General features: G+C 41.8%; 1 protein-coding gene and 1 long non-coding RNA gene across 2 annotated transcripts; both read right to left on the minus strand.

Annotated features, from left to right (window-relative positions):
• Positions 1-127: 127 nt before the first annotated feature.
• On the minus strand, positions 128-2088 carry LOC104215210 (uncharacterized). The gene is made up of 2 exons (XR_708129.2): positions 1505-2088; positions 128-546 (listed from the first exon to the last, which is right to left on the minus strand). It is a non-coding gene; the product is annotated as an uncharacterized lncRNA (long non-coding RNA).
• A 3721-nt stretch (positions 2089-5809) lies between these two features.
• LOC138879363 (secreted RxLR effector protein 161-like) lies at positions 5810-6334 on the minus strand. Its single transcript, XM_070158973.1, has one exon. The coding sequence runs from the start codon at positions 6332-6334 to the stop codon at positions 5810-5812; it is 525 nt and encodes a 174-aa protein (XP_070015074.1).
• Positions 6335-23990: the final 17656 nt, after the last annotated feature.

Here is a 23990-nt window from a genome sequence, read left to right on the forward strand (position 1 = left end):
TTCAACATATAAAAGTACACTAGATAATCTTGCCCATGCGAACAACTTGCAGTATGTTCATGCTCTAACAATTTTTTTTCTAACTTGCGTCTGCAACCTTGAAGCTTTGGATTAATTGAGGCAAATATAGCACAAGCGTGTGGCCTTAATATACTGAAGCATAAATTTAAACCAATACAATAACAAATAGAAGACAAAATAGGATACAACATGATTTGTTTTATCAATTGAATCATGTCTACTAAAAAAGAATGAATGAAAGGATCAAATTCACCATTACTGGTGGAAAGATGAGCATTTCATAATACAGAAGCCACTCAAGAATGGAATTTTGTTGAAATAGATTATCTCATTCATAAAAACTTTCTGGACTCAAATTGATTTTATTAGACGTCCACTTTGAAATTGATTATCTCTTTGTTCCTTTCTGTTCGGGCACCAAGACAGTGCCATGATTTGTTCTCTAGCTTTGGTACTTCTGATTGAGGAGTTGATGACATTCCAGAATTTGTATCTTTGTAAATGGATGGCAGGCTCTCTTGAGCTCTGCAAAACAGATAAGAATGAGCTAGTGTTCAGCAGCAAACATGAATTTTTAGATCAACGGTTTATATAATTCTACTAATTAGCTCCAATTTTAAGTATATCTGCAATTGCTATGATTTTTTGAAACTAAGAGAAGTCCATCCAGATGCCTGACAATAAGCCTCTTCTTAGCTCTCAATCCAATCCAATCAAATATCATAGTCAAAACTAATCTGCTCCTACTTTTACAATTTGACATTTAAATATCCGGAAAAGGACAAGAGCTTCTTTAGCCAAGTCTAAACCCTTCCTCTCCTCTTGAAAAGTATGGCTAATGATTTTTAATAAATGGTCTGTTCCAAGCTACTGTTATCTTCAAGTCCACTTAGGTGATATTGGATATGGATCAAGCCAAGTTTTTTCTTAATTTTGTCAACCCAAACAGGAACTGTAGCTTGACCGTTTTCCTAACAATGCGTCGTCAATGTGCCATGCAATCTCCCTAACTTGTGAACCATGATGCATTCTGCGGATAAAAATAAATACACTTCGCAGTTTTCCTATTATGACAGCGTCAACCTACAAAAATTAAGGTTCCAAAGCCAATTTGAGAGATCAAAGGCTACAAAAATATTATTTACTTGCTCGGAAAAACGTGGAACACAAAGTAGAAGCAAAAAAAGGATACCAGTATGAAACAAAATATAATCTTCAAAAATTTAACACATGTAAAAGTTAAATCACTTTGAGTTCTTTCATAAGAAGTTTCGATAAAAAAGATAACAATATATTTAAGTGCCTCGTACTATAAGATTCTTATAGGTGTTTCCTGTGATAACACGCCCTTTTGAATAGCATACTTACTCTTATACTACAGTCATGTAAAACAAATTATTGCATTACCTATTCATGCATATAACAGGCTTTCTATGCATTTAAGAACTAAGTGCAACAGATAACAAGGAAATGGTAACACAACCTGTGGGATTTCAGAGCTGGATAATTTGGAATTAGATACTCCTCCAGATTTCCAACTTGCAGTAAGTTGTTCTGTAATTTGAAGAACTAAGTGCAACAGATAACAAGATAGCGAAAGAACTTCATGTCAATCTCGATTCGTCCCAAAAGGAAAAACCCAATGAGGCCCAAAACAAGAAAGAAATAACACCTGCAAATAAAAAGCCCTGATTTCTAATCCAAATCCAATAGAGAAACAGGACAAGGTCAGTCGTTTCAATAGAGAAACAGGACAAGGTCAGTCGTACTTCTTCTGTAATACGCAAACACCTAGCCAATCGACACCGAAAATTAAATTTTGCAGTACAACAGTACGATAACCTTGATGGAACAAAGCTAAAGCAGCGAACAACCACAACCGAAACCTAAATTTCTCTTGTCAAAAGGAGTGCAAAATTCACAGAAGAGTCGACTTGTAAAAGGACAGTAATGGAGAAAGCCTCACCAGCGCTATTGATATTGGCAGAAGGAGAATTGATGGACTAAAATCGAGAAATAAAGCAAAAAATAGGGAGGCACGGGGAAGAGACAACAGAGAGTTTCCGTAGAAGTTAAAAAATCTCCGTAGGTTAGCGCTTTCTGTGCGTTGTTATCTCACAGACAGCGTAGTCAGCCAACTTTAGCTACGTGTTGCTGTACAGAAGCGCAGGAAATTTCTCGTAGCATAAAAGGTGGATGAAAATACCTAACTGCCCTCATGTCGGCAAGCAGAGATGTCGACCGCATGCTTTAGGGCTCCTCTATATAGCAAGAAAAAGAATGCATGATATTTAGTACTCCATTCGGTCCATAATAAGTGATATTTTAATCTTTGGTATACCCCTTAAGAAAATATGAACTCTTAGAAAAAAATATATTTACTAAATCACCCTTAATTAATAGTTATCTTGACAGATTGGAATATGTAAATAAGGCTAAATTTTAAAAATATAAAATTAATTCATTCTTGTTTATGTAAATTGACACTTATTTTGGACCAAAATAAAAAGACAAAAAGGCCAATTATTATAGTCCGAAGGGAGTAACAAACATTATTCAAACAACCTCAAAAGTAACTGCAGGAAATTATTTTACTTTAGTGATGTTTTATACTTCAATACCACACAAGAGGGGGTGATTTGTGTTGTGTCCAATTTTTCGCCTAACCTGATTATAGAAGGACCTAATTCTTCTATGTGTTCCAACTACTACTATTGCGGAATAATAAGTACAGAAATTAAAGAACACAAAGATTTTAAGTCTTGGAAGAACTAAAAGTTCAAGAAATGAAGGCTAAGGAAATTAATTCTTGGAAGAACTAGAGGATTGAGTTTTGGCTTGGAGAAGATGCATCATGTCTTGAAGAATGCCATCATTCTTTTCCTTTTCTTTTGTGAGCTTAGTTCTAAGAGCATCTCTCTCAGATTCAACCTCTGCCAACCGAGTCTTCAGCCTAGCTATCTCAGCATCCTTTGCTCCACTCTCCTGCAATAGAGCTCTGAGCTTTCTATTGATAGATGTCTTTTTAGATGAACTAGGTTCATTGGGAATGGCATTGACCTCATAGTCACAAGAAATCAGAGTGTTGATTCCAAAATGGTCTTTGTTTGTGGCCATTTCCCACTTCTTTAGTGGCACATTGCAAAGAGCAAGAACATCAGTGAGAATAAACCCATACAGAGTGGCATGGGCCTTGGAGCCATTGATAACCCTATAAAGAAGCATGTTAATAAATCTAGACTAGTTGATCTGCCTTCCACTTTCAAGACACTCCATCAAAACCAAATCCATGTAGTTAGCAATGTGTCTTCTTTCCTGCCTAGGCAACAAACACTTGTTGACAAATTCAAACAGGACTTTGTGGCATGACTTCATTTCACTCTTATGCACAACCTTGACCTCATTCACTTCTGTGATATCACAGAATTTCCTAGTAATGGCAAGGGCAGTAGGAAGAGAGTCTAGACTTGGCCATTTTTGCCTCGTGTAGTCATCATACCCTTCAGAAGGAGTATCAAGAATCTCACACAGCTCTTTTGCATCGAAAGTCACTTGAACCCCTTTCACCTGACTGGTAACTCTGCCATCCTTAGCCTCTGCATTGGCCATGAACTCAATAATCTCATTTCTTGCTAGCATGCCATCCAACTGAAGGACCATGTCATTCCATCCCTGAACAGCTAGAGCATCAACTAGTCGAACCATCCTTGGTTCCTCCAAATCCTTCAAAAGTCTACCCTTCAAGATTCTGCATTTGCCAAACTTGGCCAGTTTATCTTGTTCATTATTAGATTCACCCTCTTCTTCACCACTCCAATCTTCTTCTTCAGTAATCTTAACTTGCTTGGCTTTCACAACAGACCTTGTTCTTTTAGCCAAAGAAGAGGGTTCAACAGCCTTGGAAACAGGTGAAGACTTCTTTGAAGAAGTCTTGGTCTTCTTGGGCTTAGGGGTATGAACCTCCTTAGTCACATGTTCTTCCTGATTGACCGAGTCCATCACATCTACATCAACAGCCTCAACAGGCTTTGCAACCTTAGCTTTCCCTTTGTCCATTCTTTTCTTCCTGCTTTCTGCCATAGCTTTTTGTAGCTCATTCTCACTCAGGTTTAACTTACTCCTTGTGGCCCTTCCTTTGGTAGAGGAATCAACAGTTATTGGAGAAGTAGTCTTTCTTTTCTTGGTAGTTTTTGTAGTGCTAGGAGCTTTTGGTGTTGGGGTTCTCCTTTTCTTGGGGTTATAGCTTGCACCCACTTTCTTCAGAAGGTCTGCTAGGGTCTCCTCAATAGATGAACCGGATTTATCTGCATGTGAACTGAGATTGACCAGCCCTTTAACAGCCTCCCTTGAACCACTTCCCCATGTTTTCTTGCTACTTTCTACAACCTTTTCTGGCTCAGGTCCACAGTGCCAGTTTAACAACTTCAGAAGTGGGTGAGGAATCTGTCACCTCTCTCCCTATTCCCCTCACATTACTGCTCACACCCTCACTCTCCTTTTCTTTTTCTCTTTTATTTTTATATCCCCTCCTTCTTGACTCAGGCGTTTCCACATTCATAACAGAATCAATCAAAACAAAATGATTGTCCAAATTTTTAACTAACACATAACGTACCTCAGAAAGGGGATTTTGCTCTTTCTCAGAATCAGAAGACCTAGTTCCTTCCCTGTCACTCGCAGACTTGAAAGAATCATTATAATTTTCAGAATCTTGGGCTTGACTAGCCTTTAATTTTACATTTAGTTTTTTTTGAAAGAGCACTTGTAGCCAGAGTTTTGCGAGCAAGCATCTTCACTCGCCTTTTCCTAGGTTGGAGGGTTGTGCTAGGTTGAGGAGTAGTGGAGGAATTGGAGGGTGTAGGTGGTGGAGGAGTGCCTGGGTTATCTTGGGGTTGGTCATCTTTTCTAATTCTGGAAGAAATTTTTTGAATTGAGCTTTTGAAGAGAGAAGAGTAAAGAACGAAAGAAAATGACGGTTTTGAGAATTATGAGAGTGACAGTAATGATGATGATGGTTTTTAAAGAGAGAGGGTTAATTAATGTCTAACGACAGCTTTTTGTAGTCAATTAGAAGTCCAATCACTCTGAAATTTCAGGTTGAACGAGCGGTTAAGCTTCCTAAGATTCTAGGTATTTTATACGGTGAGTATTCTAATAGAGACGGAACTGGTTCAAACTCAAAATGATAGGTTTTTCTGAAGTTTTTGAACATAGGTAGGACTCTGCTCATGAATTAAATATTGATATTTCTAATTGTGCAGAGTGTAGAAAACATACCTCATTATTCAGATGAACCAGTACTGATGAACCAAGTTCTTCCCTAAGAATCCTCTTGATCATGCTCAATTTGCCAAAATAGAAGAAATTTTGTTAGAGATTAGTGAGTCATATCAATACATGGCACAGGAGTATACTATTTACAGTATGAGACTGAGCAAAGATTAATCTAGATATTTACACAAGTTCCAGATTTCCAAACCAATTTTTTTTCATTGTACATTCTGAACTGGTTCCATTCGGTGATGTTAATCATCCTTAGTTCTAATCTGTTCCTTTCAAAGCTTTCTCTACTCAGTGCTTTTGGAAAGATGTCAGCAATCTGTTTATCAGTAGCACAAAATTCTATAGTGATCAGTCCTTTCTCATAGTTGTCCCTCAAGAATTGATGTCTAACATCTATATGCTTAGTTCTCTTATGATGAACCGGGTTCTTAGTCAAACTAATAGCACTAGTGTTATCATAGAAAATAGGGATGCAACTAACTTGAATACCAAAATCCATTAACTGTTATTTGATCCACAACAATTGAGCACAACAGGAAGCAACAACAATATACTCAGCTTCAGCAATAGATAAAGCCACTGAATTTTGCTTTTTAGTAGCCCATGACACAAGACATGAACCAAGGAAGTGTGCCATACCTGAGGTGTTCTTCCTATCCACAAAGAAACCTGCATAGTCAGCATCAACATATCCCACTATGTTAAAGTTACTACCTTTTGGATACCAAAGGTAAAGGTCAATAATGCCTTTCAAGTATCTCAATATTCTCTTAACATCAGTCAAGTGGGATTCCTTTGGGTTTGCTTGAAATCGAGCACAAAACCCAACACTGAAAATAATATCAGGTCTGCTAGCAGTAAGATACAAAAGTGAACCAATCATAACCCTATACAACTTCTGATCAACAGATGAATCAAGTTCATCTATGTCCAATTTTGTGGCCGTTGCAATAGGAGTGTCTATTTCCTTTGATTCTTCCATTTTAAACATCTTAATCATCTCTTTTGCATATTTCTGCTGATGGATCATGGTTGTATTTGAGTTTTGTTTAGTTTATAAGCCTAAGAAGAAATTAAGCTCACCCATCATATTCATTTCTAATTCACTCCCCATAAGTTTAGCAAATTTCTTACTTATTTTTTCAATGGTTGCCCCAAATTATGTCATCAACACATATTTGTACTCCAAGAAGATCCTTACCTTTTCCCTCAAGAATAGAGTTCTATCAATTTTACCTCGTGTGCACGGTGAAATCGGAGGGTCCAATTTCCTCGTCATTATGAAGCCCCGCGAACATACTTCCCAAGGCTCGAGACTGGGGTCGAAGTTCACCTTCGAGGGCCGTCGATGCTCGACCTCAGGGCAATGCAGGCCAATGACTATATTGGAAAAAGGGGAGTTCCCAAAGGGTGCAGCTAGAGCCGGCAAAGTTCGTAAGGCTAGTCTGATCCTACATCATGACGTCGACTAGCTGTCCCATCTCCATATCTTTGTAATAAATGCATTTTTACAATGATAGGATCCCCCATGTTTCTATATAAAGGGGGTCCTTACCACATTGTAAGGATTGATTGCTCCATACTAAATAAACAAGAACATTCTCTATGCTCTCTAACATACTCTCTTGAGATTATTACTTCCATTTACTATCTTCGTTATTGTTCATCATTTATTGCTTATCATTGGCTATAAAGAGCATTCATTGATTTTACTATAACGGTTAGTCATACTTCGACCACCTTTGATAGCTCCTAGCCAAGCTCTGGAATCGACCTCGAGGCCCTGAATCGACAAGCTTGAGGCCTCGATAATTAACCTATCGGTTTGGTTATCACCTTATCCTTAACTATCATTTCGTTTCTAAGTCTCACATGCATAACATCAACTGATTAACAACTAGCATCAAAATAGATCACGTATTTTTAGAGTCTTGTAATCAAATTTAATTGTTATTACCATTTTCACGGTAAATAGTTTGACGCCCACCGTGGGGATAAAAATAATAGTGGTTATTTTCTTGCAGGTTTCATCACATAACGCAAGTTACCTTTCACACCTGTTCTTGTCCAAGATCTTCAAATTTCAGGTCAAAATGCCTAACTAAGTAAATAGAGATGAAAACAACTACCTCGAAACCCGAGGAGAGAATGGTGTGGCTGTTCCAGGTGTCGATATACCACCACGGATCCCTGTGAATGCACCGGAGCCGACCCCCAAGGATACGATCTCACGCAATGCCCAATGCATTGGCATCGCTCCTCATGTTCACCAGAAAGCGCGCCGAAACATTCTGCGGGAAACCTAGCAAAATCCAACCTGAGCTCAAAAAGAGATTCCTCTGCATGTCGTTATATGATTATTGGAGGTATCGACATTCCCCAAGGGCCCATGGACAAAAATATTCGCTACAATAGAAGGGCCGATCTGAGACCACGTGGCCGAAGACACCCTCGCATTCAGTGAAGAGGATCTCGAAACCTTGGCAGAACCACACAACGACGTGCTGATAATCTCATTTCTTTTAAATAACATTTAAGTTAAATGTCTCGTGGATCTAGGCAGCTCACCAACATAATCAGGTCAGGGGTAGTAGAACAGCTTGGGTTGCTCGATCAGATCATACCCGCCTCCCGGGTCCTCTACGGCTTCAACATGACCGACGAAGTAACAAAAGGAGAAATCACCCTTCCAGTCGACACGTACGGCACAGTTCAGAACACCAAGTTTCAAGTCATCGATGGAGACATAAGGTATAATGCATTGTTTGGTAGGCCGTGGATACACAGCATAAGGGCAGTACCGTCAACTTTGCACCAGATGATTAAATTTCTGTCAAAGGATGGCATAACAACCATATATGGAGAACATCATGCGGCGAAAGAAAGGTTCGCGGTTTACCAGGAGGAGTCGACCCCCGTACTCCCGACCTCGGATGTGTCTAGGAGCAGACAGACCCCCAAGGACGATGAAGAAGATTTCCTCTCTCCTCAAACTTTCGTTTCCCCCGAAGAATCGGATGCAGCGAAATCGACAATTGAAGATCTGGAGCAAGCTGTTTTGATCGAACACCTCCCTGATCGTAAGGTATACCTAGGAACGGGATTAACCCCCGAACTCAGGAAATAATTCATTCAATTTCTTATTCATAATATCGACTGTTTCGCTTAGCCCCACATAGATATGACGGGTATCCCGCCGGAAATAACCTCCCACCGATTGAGTGTCGACCCCAGGTTCAAACCGCTGAAGCAAAAAAGAAGACCCCAGTCTGAGATAAAACACACATTCATCAAGAATGAGGTAACAAAACTTCTTAAAATAGGGTCCATTAGAGAGGTAAAGTACCCCGAATGGTTGGCCAACGTAGTAGTGGTACCCAAAAAGGGAAATAAGCAAAGAATATACGTAGATTATAAAGACTTAAATAAAGCATGTCCCAAGGATTCGTTCCCACTGCCTAACATCGATCGTCTGATCGATGCTACGGCTGGCCATGAGACGCTCAACTTTATCGATGCCTACTCGGGGTACAATCAAATTAAGATGAACCCCGAAGACAGGGAGAAGACTTCGTTCATCACAAAGTATGGTACCTACTGTTACAATGTAATGCCCTCCGGACTAAAAAACCTATGGGCTACATACCAACATCTAGTTAATAAAATGTTTGAGAATCAAGTAGGTAAATCCATGGAAGTTTATATTGACGATATGCTAGTTAAGTCCCTGCGCATAGTGGACCCTTTAACTCATTTGCAGGAAACATTCGACATCCTTAGAAGTTACAACATGAAGCTCAACCCCAAGAAATGTGCCTTTGGAGTAGGTTCGAGCAAATTCTTAGGCTTCATGGTATCAAATAGGGGGATCGAGATTAACCCCGATAAAATCAAGGCCATCGAAGAAATCACGGTGGTATACAATGTAAAGGCCGTGCAACAGCTAACATGGTGAATAATGGCTCTGGGCAGATTCATATCAAGGTCATCCAACATCAGCCATTATTTCTTCGCTTTACTCAAAAGGAAAAACAACAATGCCAACGCGCATTAGAAAAGCTGAAGCGATATCTAACTGGCCCACCTCTGCTCCACACGCCAAAAAAGGATGAAACACTATATCTCTACTTGGCCCTATCCGAGATAGCGGTAAGCGGCATGCTAGTTTGATAATAGCAAGGTACGCAATTCCCTTATTATTATGTAAGCTGGACCCTAGGGTATGCCAAAACTAGGTACCCACACCTTGAGAAATTAGCTCTTGCGTTATTAAGCGCATTGCAAAAATTGAAACCCTATTTTCAATGGCACCATATTTGCGTTCTAACGACATACCCCTCCGAAGCATATTGCACAAACCCGAGCTATCAGGTCGATTGGCCAAATGGGCCATCAAACTCGGGGGGTATGATATCGAGTATCAACATCGGACATCCATCAAGTCCCAAATTACGGAGGACTTCGTGGCCGATTTCTCGTCCTCCCTCGTGCCCGAGGTAGAAAAGGAACTTTTATTGAAATCAGGCACGTCTTCCGGGGTATGGACCCTGTATACTGACGGCGCCACAAACATGAGAGGTTCCGGACTCGGTATAGTCCTAAAGCCACCTACAGGCGGCGTGATAAGACAATCTATAAAAACTGCAAAATTGACTAACAAAGAAGCCGAGTACGAGGCTATGATTGTAGGTTTAGAATTGGCCAAAAGCCTGGGAGCCGAGACCATCGAAGCAAAATGCGATTCACTCCTGGTAGTGAACTAGGTGAATGGGAGCTACGAGGTCCAAGAAGACAGGATGTAGAGGTATTTGGACAAAATCCATGTTGCATTGCGTCGCTTCAAAGAATGGACTTTAGTCCATGTACCTCGAGAGCAGAATAGTAAGGCCGATGCCCTCGCAAACCTGGGATCATCTATTGAATAGGATGACCTACTCCCCAGAGCTGTTATTCAGCTATCTAAATCAGTGATCGAGGAAGGTCATGCGGAGATTAATTCCACCAGCCTAACATGGGACTGGAGAAATAAATATATTGATTATCTGAAAGGCGGAAAATTACCCATGGATCCAAAGGAATCGAGGGCCCTGCGAACCAAAGCAACCATGTTCTCGTTCGATTAAAACAAGACTCTATACAGAAGAACTTTCGATGGCCCCCTAGCAGTATGTCTGGGGCCAGGGGATACAGATTATGTACTCCGAGAAATTCACGAGGGTACTTGCAAAAATCAATCCGGCACCGATTCTTTGGTCCGAAAGATAATCAGGTCAGGCTACTACTGGGATAACATGTAAAAAGAAACTAAGGAATTTGTCTAGAAATGCCATAAATGCCAGAGATTTGCCCCTATGATTCAGAAACCCAGCGAACAACTACATTCGGTCTTATCACCATGGCCATTCATGAAATAGGGGATAGACATCGTCAGGCCCTTGCCGACGGCATCGGGTAAAGCTAAATTCATTTTATTTATGATTGACTATTTCTCAAAATGAGTGGAAGCGCAGGCCTTTGAGAAGGTAAGAGAGAAAGAAGTCATTAACTTTATCTGGGACCATATTTGTGCCAATTCGGGGATTCCTTCCGAGATAACATGCGATAACGGGAGGCAGTTACCATCATCCAAAGCTTAAAAAACTTAAAAAAGAAGCTAGAAAGCGCCAAGTGAAAGTGGAGAGAAATGTTGCACGAAGTACTGTAGGCATACCAAACAACTTCAAAATCAAGCACAGGGGAAACACCTTTCTCTCTAGGTACAGCGCCGAGGCTTTGATACTAGTAGAGGTCGGGGAGCTGAGCGCCAGATTCCAACACACCATTGAGAGCTCGAACAACGACGCCATGACAACGGCCCTCGAACTACTAGATGAAAAGCGAGAAGCCTCACTTGTCCGGATGGCTGCCCAAAAGCAAAGGATCGAAAAATATTATAATAGGAGAACAAGCCTCTGACATTTTGGAGTTGGGGACTTGGTTCTAAGGAAAGTCACCCTTAACACTCGAAAGCCTAATGAAGGAAAGCTAGGCCAAAATTAGAAAGGACCATACTACGTCATCGAAGTATTCGGCAAATGGTCTTACAAGCTCGGTACTATAGAGGGCGAACAACTTCCAATCAACTGAAACATATCAATGCTAAAACGATATTATTGCTAGGGCATCCGATTGAAGATTCCGAAAACACCCTCGAGCACGCGTTGCACTCTTTTCCTTCGACCAGATTTTGTCCCTAAAAGGGTTTTACCGGCAAGATTTTTAACGAGGCAATGGCCATACGACACCTAAGGAGACTCAACAAGTATTCAAGATTTCTTTTGCAATCCACCTCGAATACTGGAGGGCATCCCCCCGGAAGGGCACCTACCTGGGAAAGAAAAGATACACCATATAGGACCTCGATAGGAAAAGTAATGTACCGGGCCAAACAGTCAAACGAACCGTGCCCATATAGAGCAACCAAACTTTTAACGGCAAAAACGTGCATACTTGTACCAAGTAATCGAAGAAAACTTTTCATCAAATTTTTCCGCGCTTCAAAAGAAACTCGACGTTTTAGTAAAAAGGACTCCTCTATCAAAAATGCCACAAACAATCGAAGATTGGCGTCAACAATTCGACACCTGAACGACCCCCGGGTCAAAACTTCAAACTCATAAGCCTTCAATGAGGCAACATCAAGATCATAAAATGTATCCAAAATTGAAGGTGTCTCGAACACTCGGAGACTAACGCCAAAATCTCAAAAATAGCATGACCTCAGGGTCGGAATCACCAAAATCGTAAGCCCTCAATGAGGCAATACCAAGTTTACAAGTAATGGCTCCCGAGTCAAGAAACCCTCGACGACTTGGGGACTGCCGTCAAGTGCCACCTCCATCGACTTATCAAAACCCGAGGTTGTAAGGTCACATGCAGGCAGCCTCGGTCTTGTAAGACCTACATAAGGCAATAGTAATATCTATAAGACCTCAAGCAAGGCATGAACAATACTTGTACCATGTATCCAAAACTATAAGACCTCAAAGGCATGTGAAACTGTAAGACCTCAAAGACATGTAAAACTGTAAGACCTCAAAGGCATGTAAAACTTGTAAGACCTCACAAAAGGCATAAACCCGATCTCAATGTTTCGGCTATATATCGAACTTGTAAGACCCATAAAAAGGCATACCCTCAATATAGATGCCGAACCTACTTCACTCAGGACTTAAAGGCTCTGGCCGAACACAAATGACTCTGGTCACAAGGCTGTACCAGCCGAACTAACGCGACTCAGGGACGCTCGACCGTCGCTACAAAATGACAGGCCTTCAATTACTTCGAATCTACTTCGAAAAGAACCCGTTAAACAGGCTACTCTCGACATAGGCAAAAGAGCTTCGACTATGTCAGCTCCAAATCATAGGCTTCGAGATACTCAGCCTTTGAGCCAAACCTCCCGAGGTGTTCGATCATTGCTATATAACGACTTATAATCGAGGTTCTTCTCAAACCATCGAAGAGTCAGGCAAAAATTATTTCAAAAAAGTCCTTAACGAGGGAGAACCAAAGCCTATAAAAGGTCACTTCAACCCAAGGCATAAGAGCTATTGTCGGCAGCTCACATAAAAGGTCGCTTCGACCCAAGGAGTAAGAGCCATTATCGCCAGCCCACTCAAATCCAAAAACATGAGGGTTGAATGAGCTCGAGTCGAAACCCGACTCAGATACTGAACCCAAAATAGTTAACTAAATATGCCTAAGGCCAAGGCGTAAGAGCCATTGTCGCTAGCCCACATAAAAGGTCACTTCGACCCAAGGCATAAGAGCTATTGTCGCCAGATCACATAAAAGATCGCTTCGACCCAAGGCATAAGAGCCATTATCGCCAGCTCACATATAAGGTCGCTTCGACCCGACACGTAAGAGCCTAAGGGCTAGCTCAAAATTTTAAAACTTGAGGGTCAAATGAACTCGAGTCGAAATTTGACTCGGAGACTGAGCCCAAACTAATAAAAATGCCTGAGAGCAAAAACATAAGAGCTCAAATGCCAGCTTACACTAAAAGGGTATACTGACCCAATACGTACGAGTCACTGTTACCAGCGCTAAGATCAAAGGTCCTGCCGGCCGAATACATAAAGGCCAGGTCGCCCGACAATAGCAAAGCTTGAGGGTCTAGATAACCTGTTCAGTAAGGAGAGCCTTCTCGCGCTCATGACGGGTTACCTCGGCCTGATGCCAGGTGAAACTCTGATTGTAAAGCGCCTTGTCCTGAATCCACAAAAAAAGACAAGTTAGAAAGACAAAGGACAGAGCAACCGAGGCCTGAGCAACAATCAGGGTTCGCAAAGATTACCTGCACGCAAAGCCTGCTTATCTCGCCAAAGACGAGGGAAGCATCAATCTTTGGGACTCCCTTGGGAATGGTTGGAAGCCTTTCGATCACATCTCCGCCTTTGATAGGCATCCCTGCATCGGAAGATTCTTCGTGCGGGGCATCTTGCACTCCCTGCTAGTGCCGTGGTTGTGATTGAGATCGAGAGCTCTGCCAGTAGCAATTTAGGTCAAAAAGGATGACTACATCAGGGGTAGAGGCTCACCATGGTCCTTAGCTTCCCACCGACACCGAGATAAATCACTACATACTCGCTCAGCATACGGTCAAATCGAGTCCAAACGGCCGACCCAACTCGGGAGGTCCGGAACCGTGCCGAGATAAATTGCTGCGGCTACATTAGTAAGAAAAATTAAGTACGTGGAAGAACATATTCAAAGAGAAGCGATGGAATGCTAGATAACGTGTCTACTTACGTTCTACATTCCACCGCTCGGGAAATGACATCCTTTCCGCCGGGATCAAGTCAGAAGTCCTTACTTGGACAAAGCAGCTTATCCATCCCCCATTCCCAAGCTCCTCTGTACAGGTGAAGGGGGCCCTCGGGGCTCAGAAACGGAGTTTGATTAGACCCTTGCAGAAGAGATGTGGGCTGTACATCATGATCTGATAGTCGAGAGTGAAGGGCATCTCCTCGATCATGTTCACGTAGTACCTGATTATGTAAACAACATGCTAGAATGAAGGATGAATTTGGCCAAGGGTCACTTGATACCATTGGTAGAAGTTGAGAATCACGGGCTCAATCGGGGGCGAAGATGGCCCTACAAGCACTGCATCACCCCAACGACAATCAACTCTCACTCTTCCGATGTCTGTTATCGAGCTAATATACTAAGTCACGAGCTCACTGCACCCCGGCTTTGAAGAAGGCCTCTCAACCTTGAAATCAGAAGCCATCGCAAAAAATCTTGGAACGCATTCCTCAGCACGAGGAGGCATTGCCGCTTCACCTTGGGATAAAAGAGAAGAGGATGAGGCCACATTCTTCTGAGAAACAGAGGCAGAAGTTTTCGCCATTACTAGAAAATTCCGGAAGAAAAAGGGAAGTTGCCTTCCTAGGAAAGAACAAAAGTAAAGGCAGAAGGAACCTTTTTTGGGGTTTTGAAATGTATTAAGTTGGAAAGAACGAGAATGGCAGTATTTATAGAAGCCTCGCGTGCGCGTTGAAGGAGGCCGAGGGGCAACTAACTGCCATAATCAATCCAGGGGCCTTCAAGGGCTGCATGTGCATCGTCTTTTGGCACCTTATGATTGCCATCGTTACAAAAGTATCAGAGGGGGCAAAGGTTCAAGATCGTTTCATATCACTTTCACTCTAAGAAACGCGGAGACTATCTGTGCACGGTAAAATCGGAGGGTCCAATTTCCTCGTCATTATAATGCCCCGCGAACATACTTCCTAAGGGTCGAGACTGGGGTTGAGGTTCACTTTCGAGGGGAATCGATGCTCCACCTCGGGACAATGCAGACCAACAGCTATATTGGAAAAGAGGGGAGTTCCCAAAGGTGCAACTAGGGTCGACAAAGTCTGTCAGGCTAGTCTGAGCCCGCATCATGACGTCGACTAGCAGTCCCATCTCCATATATTTGTAATAAATGCATTTGTACTATGATAAGATCCCCCATTTTTCGATATAAAGGGGGTCCTTACCACATTGTAAGGATTGATTGCTCCATACTAAATAAACAAGAACATTCTCTCTGCTCTCTAACATACTCACTTGAGATTATTACTTCCATTTACTATCTTTGTTATTGTTTATCATTTATTGCTTATCATTGGCTATAAAGAGCATTCAATGATTTTACTTTAACTGTTAGTCATACTTCGACAACCTTCGATAGCTCCCAGCCGAGCTCCGGAATCGACCTCGAGGCCCCAATAATTAACCCATCGGTTTGGTTATCACCCTATCCTTAACTCTCATTTCGTTTCTAAGTCTCAGATACACAGCATCAACTGCTTAACAACTAGCATCAAAATAGATCACGTAATTTTAGAGTCCCATAATCAAATTTAATTGTTATTACCATTTTCACGGTAAACACCTCTCTTGTAGCCATGTTCAAGCAAGAATTTAGATAGTCGTTCATACCATGCTCTAGGAGCCTACTTGAGTCCATAGAGTGCCTTGTCTAGTTTATATACATGATTCGGACACTCATTGCTTTCAAACCCTAGGGGTTGTTTGACAAACACTTCTTCCTTTAAGTAGCCATTTAGGAAGGTACTCTTGACATCCATCTGGTGAAGAGTAAATTCCGTGTATGCAGTAAAGGCTATGATGAGTCTTGTTGCTTCTAACCTTGCAACTGGAGCAAAGGTCTCATCATTGTCTATGCCTTCCTCTTGGCTATAACCTTGAACCACCAACCTTGCCTTGTTTCTTGTAACAGTTCCATCTTCATCAAGTTTGTTTGTGAAGACCCATTTAGTGCCAATTACTGATCTGTCCTTGGGTTTTGGTACTAGATGCCAAACTTGAATCCTTTCAAACTGATTGAGTTCATCTTGCATTGCATTTACCCAGTCTGCATCCTGAAAATCTTCAGCAACATTTTTAGGTTCAATAAGATATAGTAAAGCATCAAAAGCACATAGATTCATTAATTGAGATCTAGTTTTAATTCCAAAAGTTGGATCAGTAATTATGTTTTCAATGGGATGAGAACTTTGATATTTGTAATGTTTCACAACCAACTGCTTTCTGTATGATATTTCTCCCATGTTATGTTGTTGAGGAACAGGCTCATGGACCGGTTCCATTTGGGAATTAGATTCAATTCTTCTTTGTTCAGTTCCCCCTATCAGGTTGCCCTGGATGGAAGAACCTATTCCTTCTTCTGATGCAGCTTCATCTTGGTCTGTGACTTCATTTAAACCTTTTACCAGCCCAATAGCTTCATTTTCATGTTCCTGTCTCTCAAAAAGAATGATAGTTTCATCAAAAACTACATGTACACTTTCTTTTACACACATAGTTCTTTTATTGTACACTTTATAAGATTTTATATGTGAGGAATATCCCAGGAATACTCCCCTATCACTTTTAGGATGAAACTTACTTAGGGAGTCCTTTCCATTGTTGTGTACAAAGCAATTGCATCCAAATGCCCTAAGATGGGATATATTTGGGTTTTCCCCTTTAAGTAACTCATAGGGAGTCTTCTCTACAAGAGGTCTAGTCATGCACCTATTAATGATGTAACATGCAGTGTTTACAGCTTCTGCCTATGGGGCAGTTTACTAGAAAGAAGCATAGTCCTAGCCATATCTTCAAGTGTCCTATTCTTTATTTCAATTTCTCCATTTTGTTGTAGAGTACTAGAGGCAAAAAAATTATGATCTATGCCATTCTCATCACAAAATTCAGCAAACTTAGCATTTTCAATTCAGTTCCATGATCAGACCTAATTGATGCAAGTTGATTACCTAGTTGTTTTTGGATTTTTCTAACAAAAGAAGTAAACATGTGAAATTATTCATCCTTAGATGTTAAAAACAATGTCCAAGTAAACCTAGAATAATCATCAGCAAGCACCATCACATATTGTTTACCACATTTGCTTAATGTTCTCATTAGACCACAGAAATCCATATGAACCAGTTCCATCGACCTAGTCGTGCTTACCATTGTTTTGCTTTTGAAAGAGGATCTTACCTGATTCCCCCTTGAACAAGCCTCACAAACTTTGTCTTCCTTAAACTTGATGTTAGGTAGCCCTATCACCAGGTCCTTGAAGACTAATTTGTTGAGTTGACTTAGACTTGCATGTCCAAGTATTTTGTGCCAAAGGAGGGGATCATCGTCCAACACACTTAAGCAAGTGAGTTCATTTTCTGAAAGAGTGGACAAATCTACAATGTATATATTGTTTACTCTTTTTACCCTACAAAACAATCTTGTCAATGGTAAGATTTATCACAAAGTATTTGGTAGCGGTGAATGCGACCAAGTTACCTCTGTCACGCAATTGTGATACACTGATTAGGCTATATTGCAAGCCTTCTATTAAGTAGACATTCTTAATAAAATATGAGTCTGTCTTACCTACCTTTCCAACCCAGTGATCTCACCTTTCTTACTATTTCCAAAGGAGACATTACCTCCTTTTAGGTCTTCAAGTGAAAGGAATTGGTTCTTACTTCCAGTCATATGCTATAAGTAGCCACTATCTATGTGCCATATTTGGTTGCTCCCCTTCACTTGGACCTGCAAAAGGAAATCACGGGTTAGTCTTAGGAACCCAAACAACTTTGGGTCCCTTTCTATAGGCAAAAGGGTGAATTAAATACTTTTTAGCCCATCCTGGTAGCCTATTCTTCCCTTGAACAAAAGTTTTATTCTTTTGACTAGCCTTTTCTTTTGCATTACATTCACTTTTGTAGTGACCAATCTTACCACAGTGTGTGAAAATTTTATTCTCAGGAAGTGTGACGTACTTGTTTTTGGGATCCCACTTAGGTGCAGGGTCCCATAGCCAAGTCCTCTCTTATTACTACTATGGTGTTCTTGTAGCCATGATAGTGTATCAGAGGACTTATTCCATTTACAAGTTCTATCTAGTTCATGCTTAACCTTGCTTAGATGTTCTTTTAGGATTCTTATCTACTCATCCCTTTGGTACAACTCATCCTTCATTTTTCCTAGATTTTCTTCTAAGATAAGATGTGTGTGATCAGCTCTCTTTTTACCTGTTCCTAATTTCAGTTTTAAATTTTCAGATCTAAGCTCTAGCACAGTAGTGTCAAGTTCAAGAACCTGGTTCTTCAACTCAGCATTTTTACTATCACTTTCACTAGCCCTGAGTTCCAGATTTTTGCACTTAGCTTTCAAGATTACATATTCCTTAGACACCTATTCCTTTTCATTGTTTATGACTTCAGATTCATCAATAAAATCTAGCAGTAACTTAGATAGCCTTTCTTTAGACAAAGTTTTAATCTTGTCTTTGGGATGAATCATACTTACCTCTGGTTCATCATCTTATTCTCCAATAGCTATAAGTGCTTGTTCATCTCCATCTTCATCTTCTGAATCCTCATTTGATCTTTCTCCCCAAGCAGCAACCATAGCTTTTGTTGATCCTTTATTCTTTTTGGGATAAACCTGTTCCTTCTTCCTGTTTCTTCGTTCAGCCCTTTCGTTCTTCTATTCAATTTCCCATTGAGGACATTTTTTGATCATGTGGTCTGTCTTACCACATTTGTAGTAGCACTCATTGGTCTCTTTCTCAGGGACCCTTGGTTTGTTGTAAGTTCCACCTCTTGAAGAATCTTTTCCTCTCATTAGATACTTCTTGAAATCCCTCGTAATCATAGCCATTTCATCCTCCTTTAGATCTTCACCTTGAGCGATTCTGAGAGCCAGGCTTCTTTCCTTCTTGGGTGCATCCATCTTCATGGTTTTCTTTCTAAGTTCGTAGGCAGTGAAATTTCTAATTAACTCGTCCAACTCAAGAGTGGCAATGTTCTTTGATTCCTGAATAGTAGTGATTTTGCTTTGTTAAGTAATAGGCAAGACCCTCGTCAGAATTTTCTCAACCTTGTCTTCTTCAAGAATAATCCTTCCAAGAGACTTAATTTCATTTGTTAGTGTTGTGAACCTTGTATACATCTCTTGGATGGTTTCTTCTTCTTCAAAGTGAAATTCTCATATTGAGAGTATAACAGTGTTCCTCTTGATCTCTTCACTTGAGGAGTTCCTTCGTAAGCCACTTGCAAAGTGTCCCAAATTTCCTTAGCAGTAGTACAACTTTGAATTCTGCAGTACTCGTCTAGACCAAGTCCGCACACAAGCCATTTTGTCATGACCCAAACCGAGGGGCCGTGACGGGCAACTGGTACCTTACTCAACTGGGTACCAACGTAATGTATATTTCTTATTACATCATCATATTTATGTGACATACAGGCCTAATAGGACAACATGATCATTTATAAACTTAAAACATAGGCCTATAATGCCGTACAATCTTTCACGTACACGACATATGTCTACAAGCCTCTAAGAGTACATAAATGTTATAAAGGTCGGGATAGAGTCCCACCATACCAAACAATACACGTATAAATCATACTAACAAAACGAGCAACTCCGAAGCAAATGGAGCGCACCAACATCTTCCATTGAGCTGATAGACTAGTTGGAGGGCTCTCAACCTATCTATCAGGACCTGCGGGCATGAAATGCAGCATCCCCGGGCAAAAGGGATGTCAGTACGAATAATGTACTGAGTATTTAAGGCACATAAATAAATACATAAGAGACATTGAAGAAATATAGAGTACATGACTCAACCAGTAAGTCTGAATAACTTTGTAAATAATGAAATAATTATAGTATCATGCATATGCGTATGAATGTCATATCGTGCATAGGTATATGTTTCATAACATCATCAGCCTCTGAGGGCATCCTATCATATCATCTTCGCCACTGTGGGCAAAATCATCAACGTTGTGTACGGTGAAATTGGGGGGACCAATTTCTCGTTGATAAAGTGCTTCAGGAGATTGCCTTGGATGCTTGAGACCTTGAGCCGAATACTTTCCTCAAGATCTGTCGACACTCGGTCTGGGAATAATGTTGGCTGAGACCCCGACGAGCATGAGAGGCTTCCAAAGAATGCATCCTGAGCCTATTAAGTCTACCTGGGCATCCTAATATTGGTCTACGTATACGTCATGAAGCTAGTTAGCTATCCCATCCACCTTCCTTTACCACTCAGCGTATCTTGTACTAAGTTTGGATTCCCACCTCTTATAAAAGGGGATTCGTTAAAGCTCTGTAAAGGATAACTCCAACTACTCCACGCAAGATCAATAATAACTTTCTATCTCTCTCTCTCTCTATCTCTCTTTTCTCTCTAACTTACTCGCTCAAGGCTACTCTTTCCATTTATTGCTTTCATGCTTGTTCTTCATTTATTGTTTGATATTGGCCATAAAGAGCATTCTTTAATTATATCTTAACTGTCATCCCCTTCTTGGCTACCCTCGATAGTTCGAGCTTGAGCTGGGTATCGACCTCGAGGCCTTTCATCGATCAGTCTGAAGCCCGGGTAGCAAGCCCCTCGGTTTGATTACTGCCCCATTTTAACTTGTACGTCATTAAACTTCATATACCTAGAATCAACTGCTCTAACAACTAGCATAAAAATAGCTCACGTATTTTTAGAGTCCCATTTACAAATTTAATTGTTGTTACCATTTTCACAGTAAACGGTTTAGCGCCCACCGTGGGGCTAAAAATAATAGTGATTATTTTCTTGCTGGTTTCATTACATAAACGCAAGTTATCTTCCAGGTTTTTCTTGTCCAAGATCTTTTGATTTCAGGTCAAAATATCTGGCTCGGTAAACAGAGTTGAGAACGAGTACCTTGAAAATCATAGAGAAAACGGTGTGGCTGTTTTAGTTGTTGGCGCGCCACCGTAGAGCCCTGATAACGCACCTGGACCGATTCCAGCGGATGCGGGTTCACAAGATGCGTAGCAGGTTGACGAAACCACACACACCGACAGAAGCATATAACATGGCGACCAATAGGAAGCCCAAAAAACCCCAGCCCGGGAAGAACATGAAGTTAGTCTTCAAGTTATTTTTGAAATGTTGCAGGCACAACAGTTGGCTATTGCTCAATTACAAAGCCATCCAAAGACTCCCAGCACAGCAGTACCGGAAAAAACTCCCCCAGCCGAACAGGTACCCGAGAGATCGAGCAATAACGGGTTGATAGCCGACCCGACCATAGTAAAAATGTTTGAGGATCTCACCAAAAAGATCAAAATGGGCAAGAAAATGATAGCAGCCAATGGCAGGAAGATGGAGACCCACAACTCTAGGGTCGACCAGATCCCGAGTGCGCCCTCGGTCCTGAAGGGTATAGATTCGAGGAAGTTCATGCAACGATCGTTCCCAGAGGAAGTGGCTCCAAAACCCATTCAAAAGAAGTTTGAAACAACGGAACTCGCAAGGTACAACGGGACCTCAGATTCCAACAAACACGTCACTGCCTATACGTGCGCGGAGAAAGGCAATGACACACTAGACTGTGAGATCGAGTCCATCTTATTGAAGAGGTTCGGAGAAACGCTCTCGAAGAGGGCCACATTGCGGCATCATAGCCTAGATCCCGACCCCATAAACTCACTTACCATACTGGCAGATTCTTTCATGAAGGCACACACCGGTGCCATCGAAGCAATGACGAGAAAGCCCGATGCATCCGAGATTGAACAAAGGGAGAATAAAATGCTGCTAGAATTCACATCTCGTTCCTAGATGGAACAAATGGAACTATCCCCGGTCTCAGATGAACGGGCGGTGCAGGCCTTCACTCAAAGCCTAAACGAGCAAAGCTCGGTGATTTCAAGGCAGTTGAAACAGAACATGATCGAGTATCCATCTAAGACCTGGTCGGGCGCCCTCATCCGGCACCAGTCGTATATCAGGGTCATGGATGACGATCTGGGAGCCCCCTCGGGCTCAGTATATCCAAGAAAGATCCTGGCAAAGAAACCAATGCCAAACAATGAGAGATACCGGTTGTACGCCGCAGATAGGAGGAATGACCTGAGACGCAACCTACCTCGCTACGATCGGATGGATCGAGGACAATATTCTCGAGGACACAAGGCCAGCAAGGGTGCCTCATACATCAGGATACGATTTCAACATCACTTTATCAGACATCTTGTTCACCGTCAGCAAAACCGAGGAAGCCAGAGGGCCCAGGCCTATTTAGTCGAATCCCTCTTGGAGGAATCATAGCTCGGTGTGTGAACTATATTATACGTGTGGCCATAGGGCCGAAGATGTCCATCAGCTCTGAAGGAAAAAAGCCAAGCTACTCAATAAAAATCACTACCGAGAACTGTCAAGCAATCGGGCTCAAGTTTAGTTCCAAGTAATGAAGGCAGCCGAGAAGAACGAAGCGAATGGGCCGTGACATACTACCATGATAGTGGAGAGGCAACGACACTCTCCAAGAACTTATAAAGATGAGGGTAAAACTTCCCATCACCAGAGAAAAGCGAATCCGGGGATGTATTCCCAAGGACACCCTCACATTCAACGAAGAGGACACCGAGACCGTGTCTCATCCTCACACTGACGCACTGGTAACCTTTTTCATCATTCGATCCATTTCAAATAAAACATGTGCTCATGAATTCAGGTGGCTCAATCAACATTGTCGGGCTAAGGATGATAGGGCGGCTCGGACCGTCGGACAAAATCACGCCCGCCTCTCGATTCTTTGACGGATTCCACATGGCAATCGAGACGACGTGAAGAAAGACCATTCTCTTAGTCAGCATGGCTGGCGCAGACTGGAACGCCAAGTTCCGTATCATCAAAGGAGGCCCAAGGCATGAACGCCTTATTCAGACGACCACGGACGCACTGCGTGAAGGCAATGCCGTCCCCCCTTTGCCAAAGGATGAAATCCCCCTTAAGGGATGGAACTAAACTGCCGGCAGGAAGCAACACACGACAAGGGGAATGTTCGCATCACATAACGTATCACCGACACCGATATCTCCATTCTTGAAAGAGTCAAAGGGTAATCAAACCATGCCTTCGGCCAAGCCCGATTAAAACATAGTGGAGAGCTTTACAAAGTCCTCGCTTCAAAATAGCAGGGACATATCAGAACTCGAAACATTACCTGCGCACCCCGCGGTAAAGTAAAACTACCTCCCTCCTTTGTTATTGCACACTAACCTGTATACAGACACCCGACCAGGGCATTCAAAAGTGTTAACCCTACCCAAATATCCCAAAGCCTTAATGTCACCCGTCACACTCTTTCCCCTCAACCGTGCTTTCGCCCCGAACAGGGTCTCGCTAGCAAGGTTCTTAGCCGGGCGACGTACCTCCTAAGGAGGATCCGACAAGCTTGTAGGGCTTTTTTTGCAATCAACCTCGAACGCTAGAAGGTACCCCCTTGAAGACGCCATCAGCTTGGAAGGGCCGGGGAACGACAGACTAACTTCTAATAGGAAATAATGTACTGGGCCAAACCGTCAAAAGAGCCGTGCCTCCACAGGCCGAGCTCACGACAACGAAACAACATGTACTTACATTAAGCAATTAGAGAATATCTTTCACCAAAAGTATCTTGTACTCCAAAGAAATTTCAACATACTTACGGCAAGTATCCCTCCATCGAGTACGTCCCGAAATACTCGGAGGCAATTCCGATCATACGGCATCAACGAGGCAATTCCGAGCTCACGAGTAATGGCTTTCGAGCCTAAGCGAACTCGATGACTCGGAGACTATTGTCAATCGCCAT

Source organism: Nicotiana sylvestris, chromosome 10 (genome assembly GCF_000393655.2).
Source record: "Nicotiana sylvestris chromosome 10, ASM39365v2, whole genome shotgun sequence".
Lineage (NCBI taxonomy): Eukaryota > Viridiplantae > Streptophyta > Magnoliopsida > Solanales > Solanaceae > Nicotiana > Nicotiana sylvestris.

Coding starts and splice junctions, on each gene's coding strand:
- LOC138879363 (XM_070158973.1), bottom strand. CDS start 6,334: ATGATCCATCAGCAGAAATATGCAAAAGAGATGATTAAGATGTTTAAA.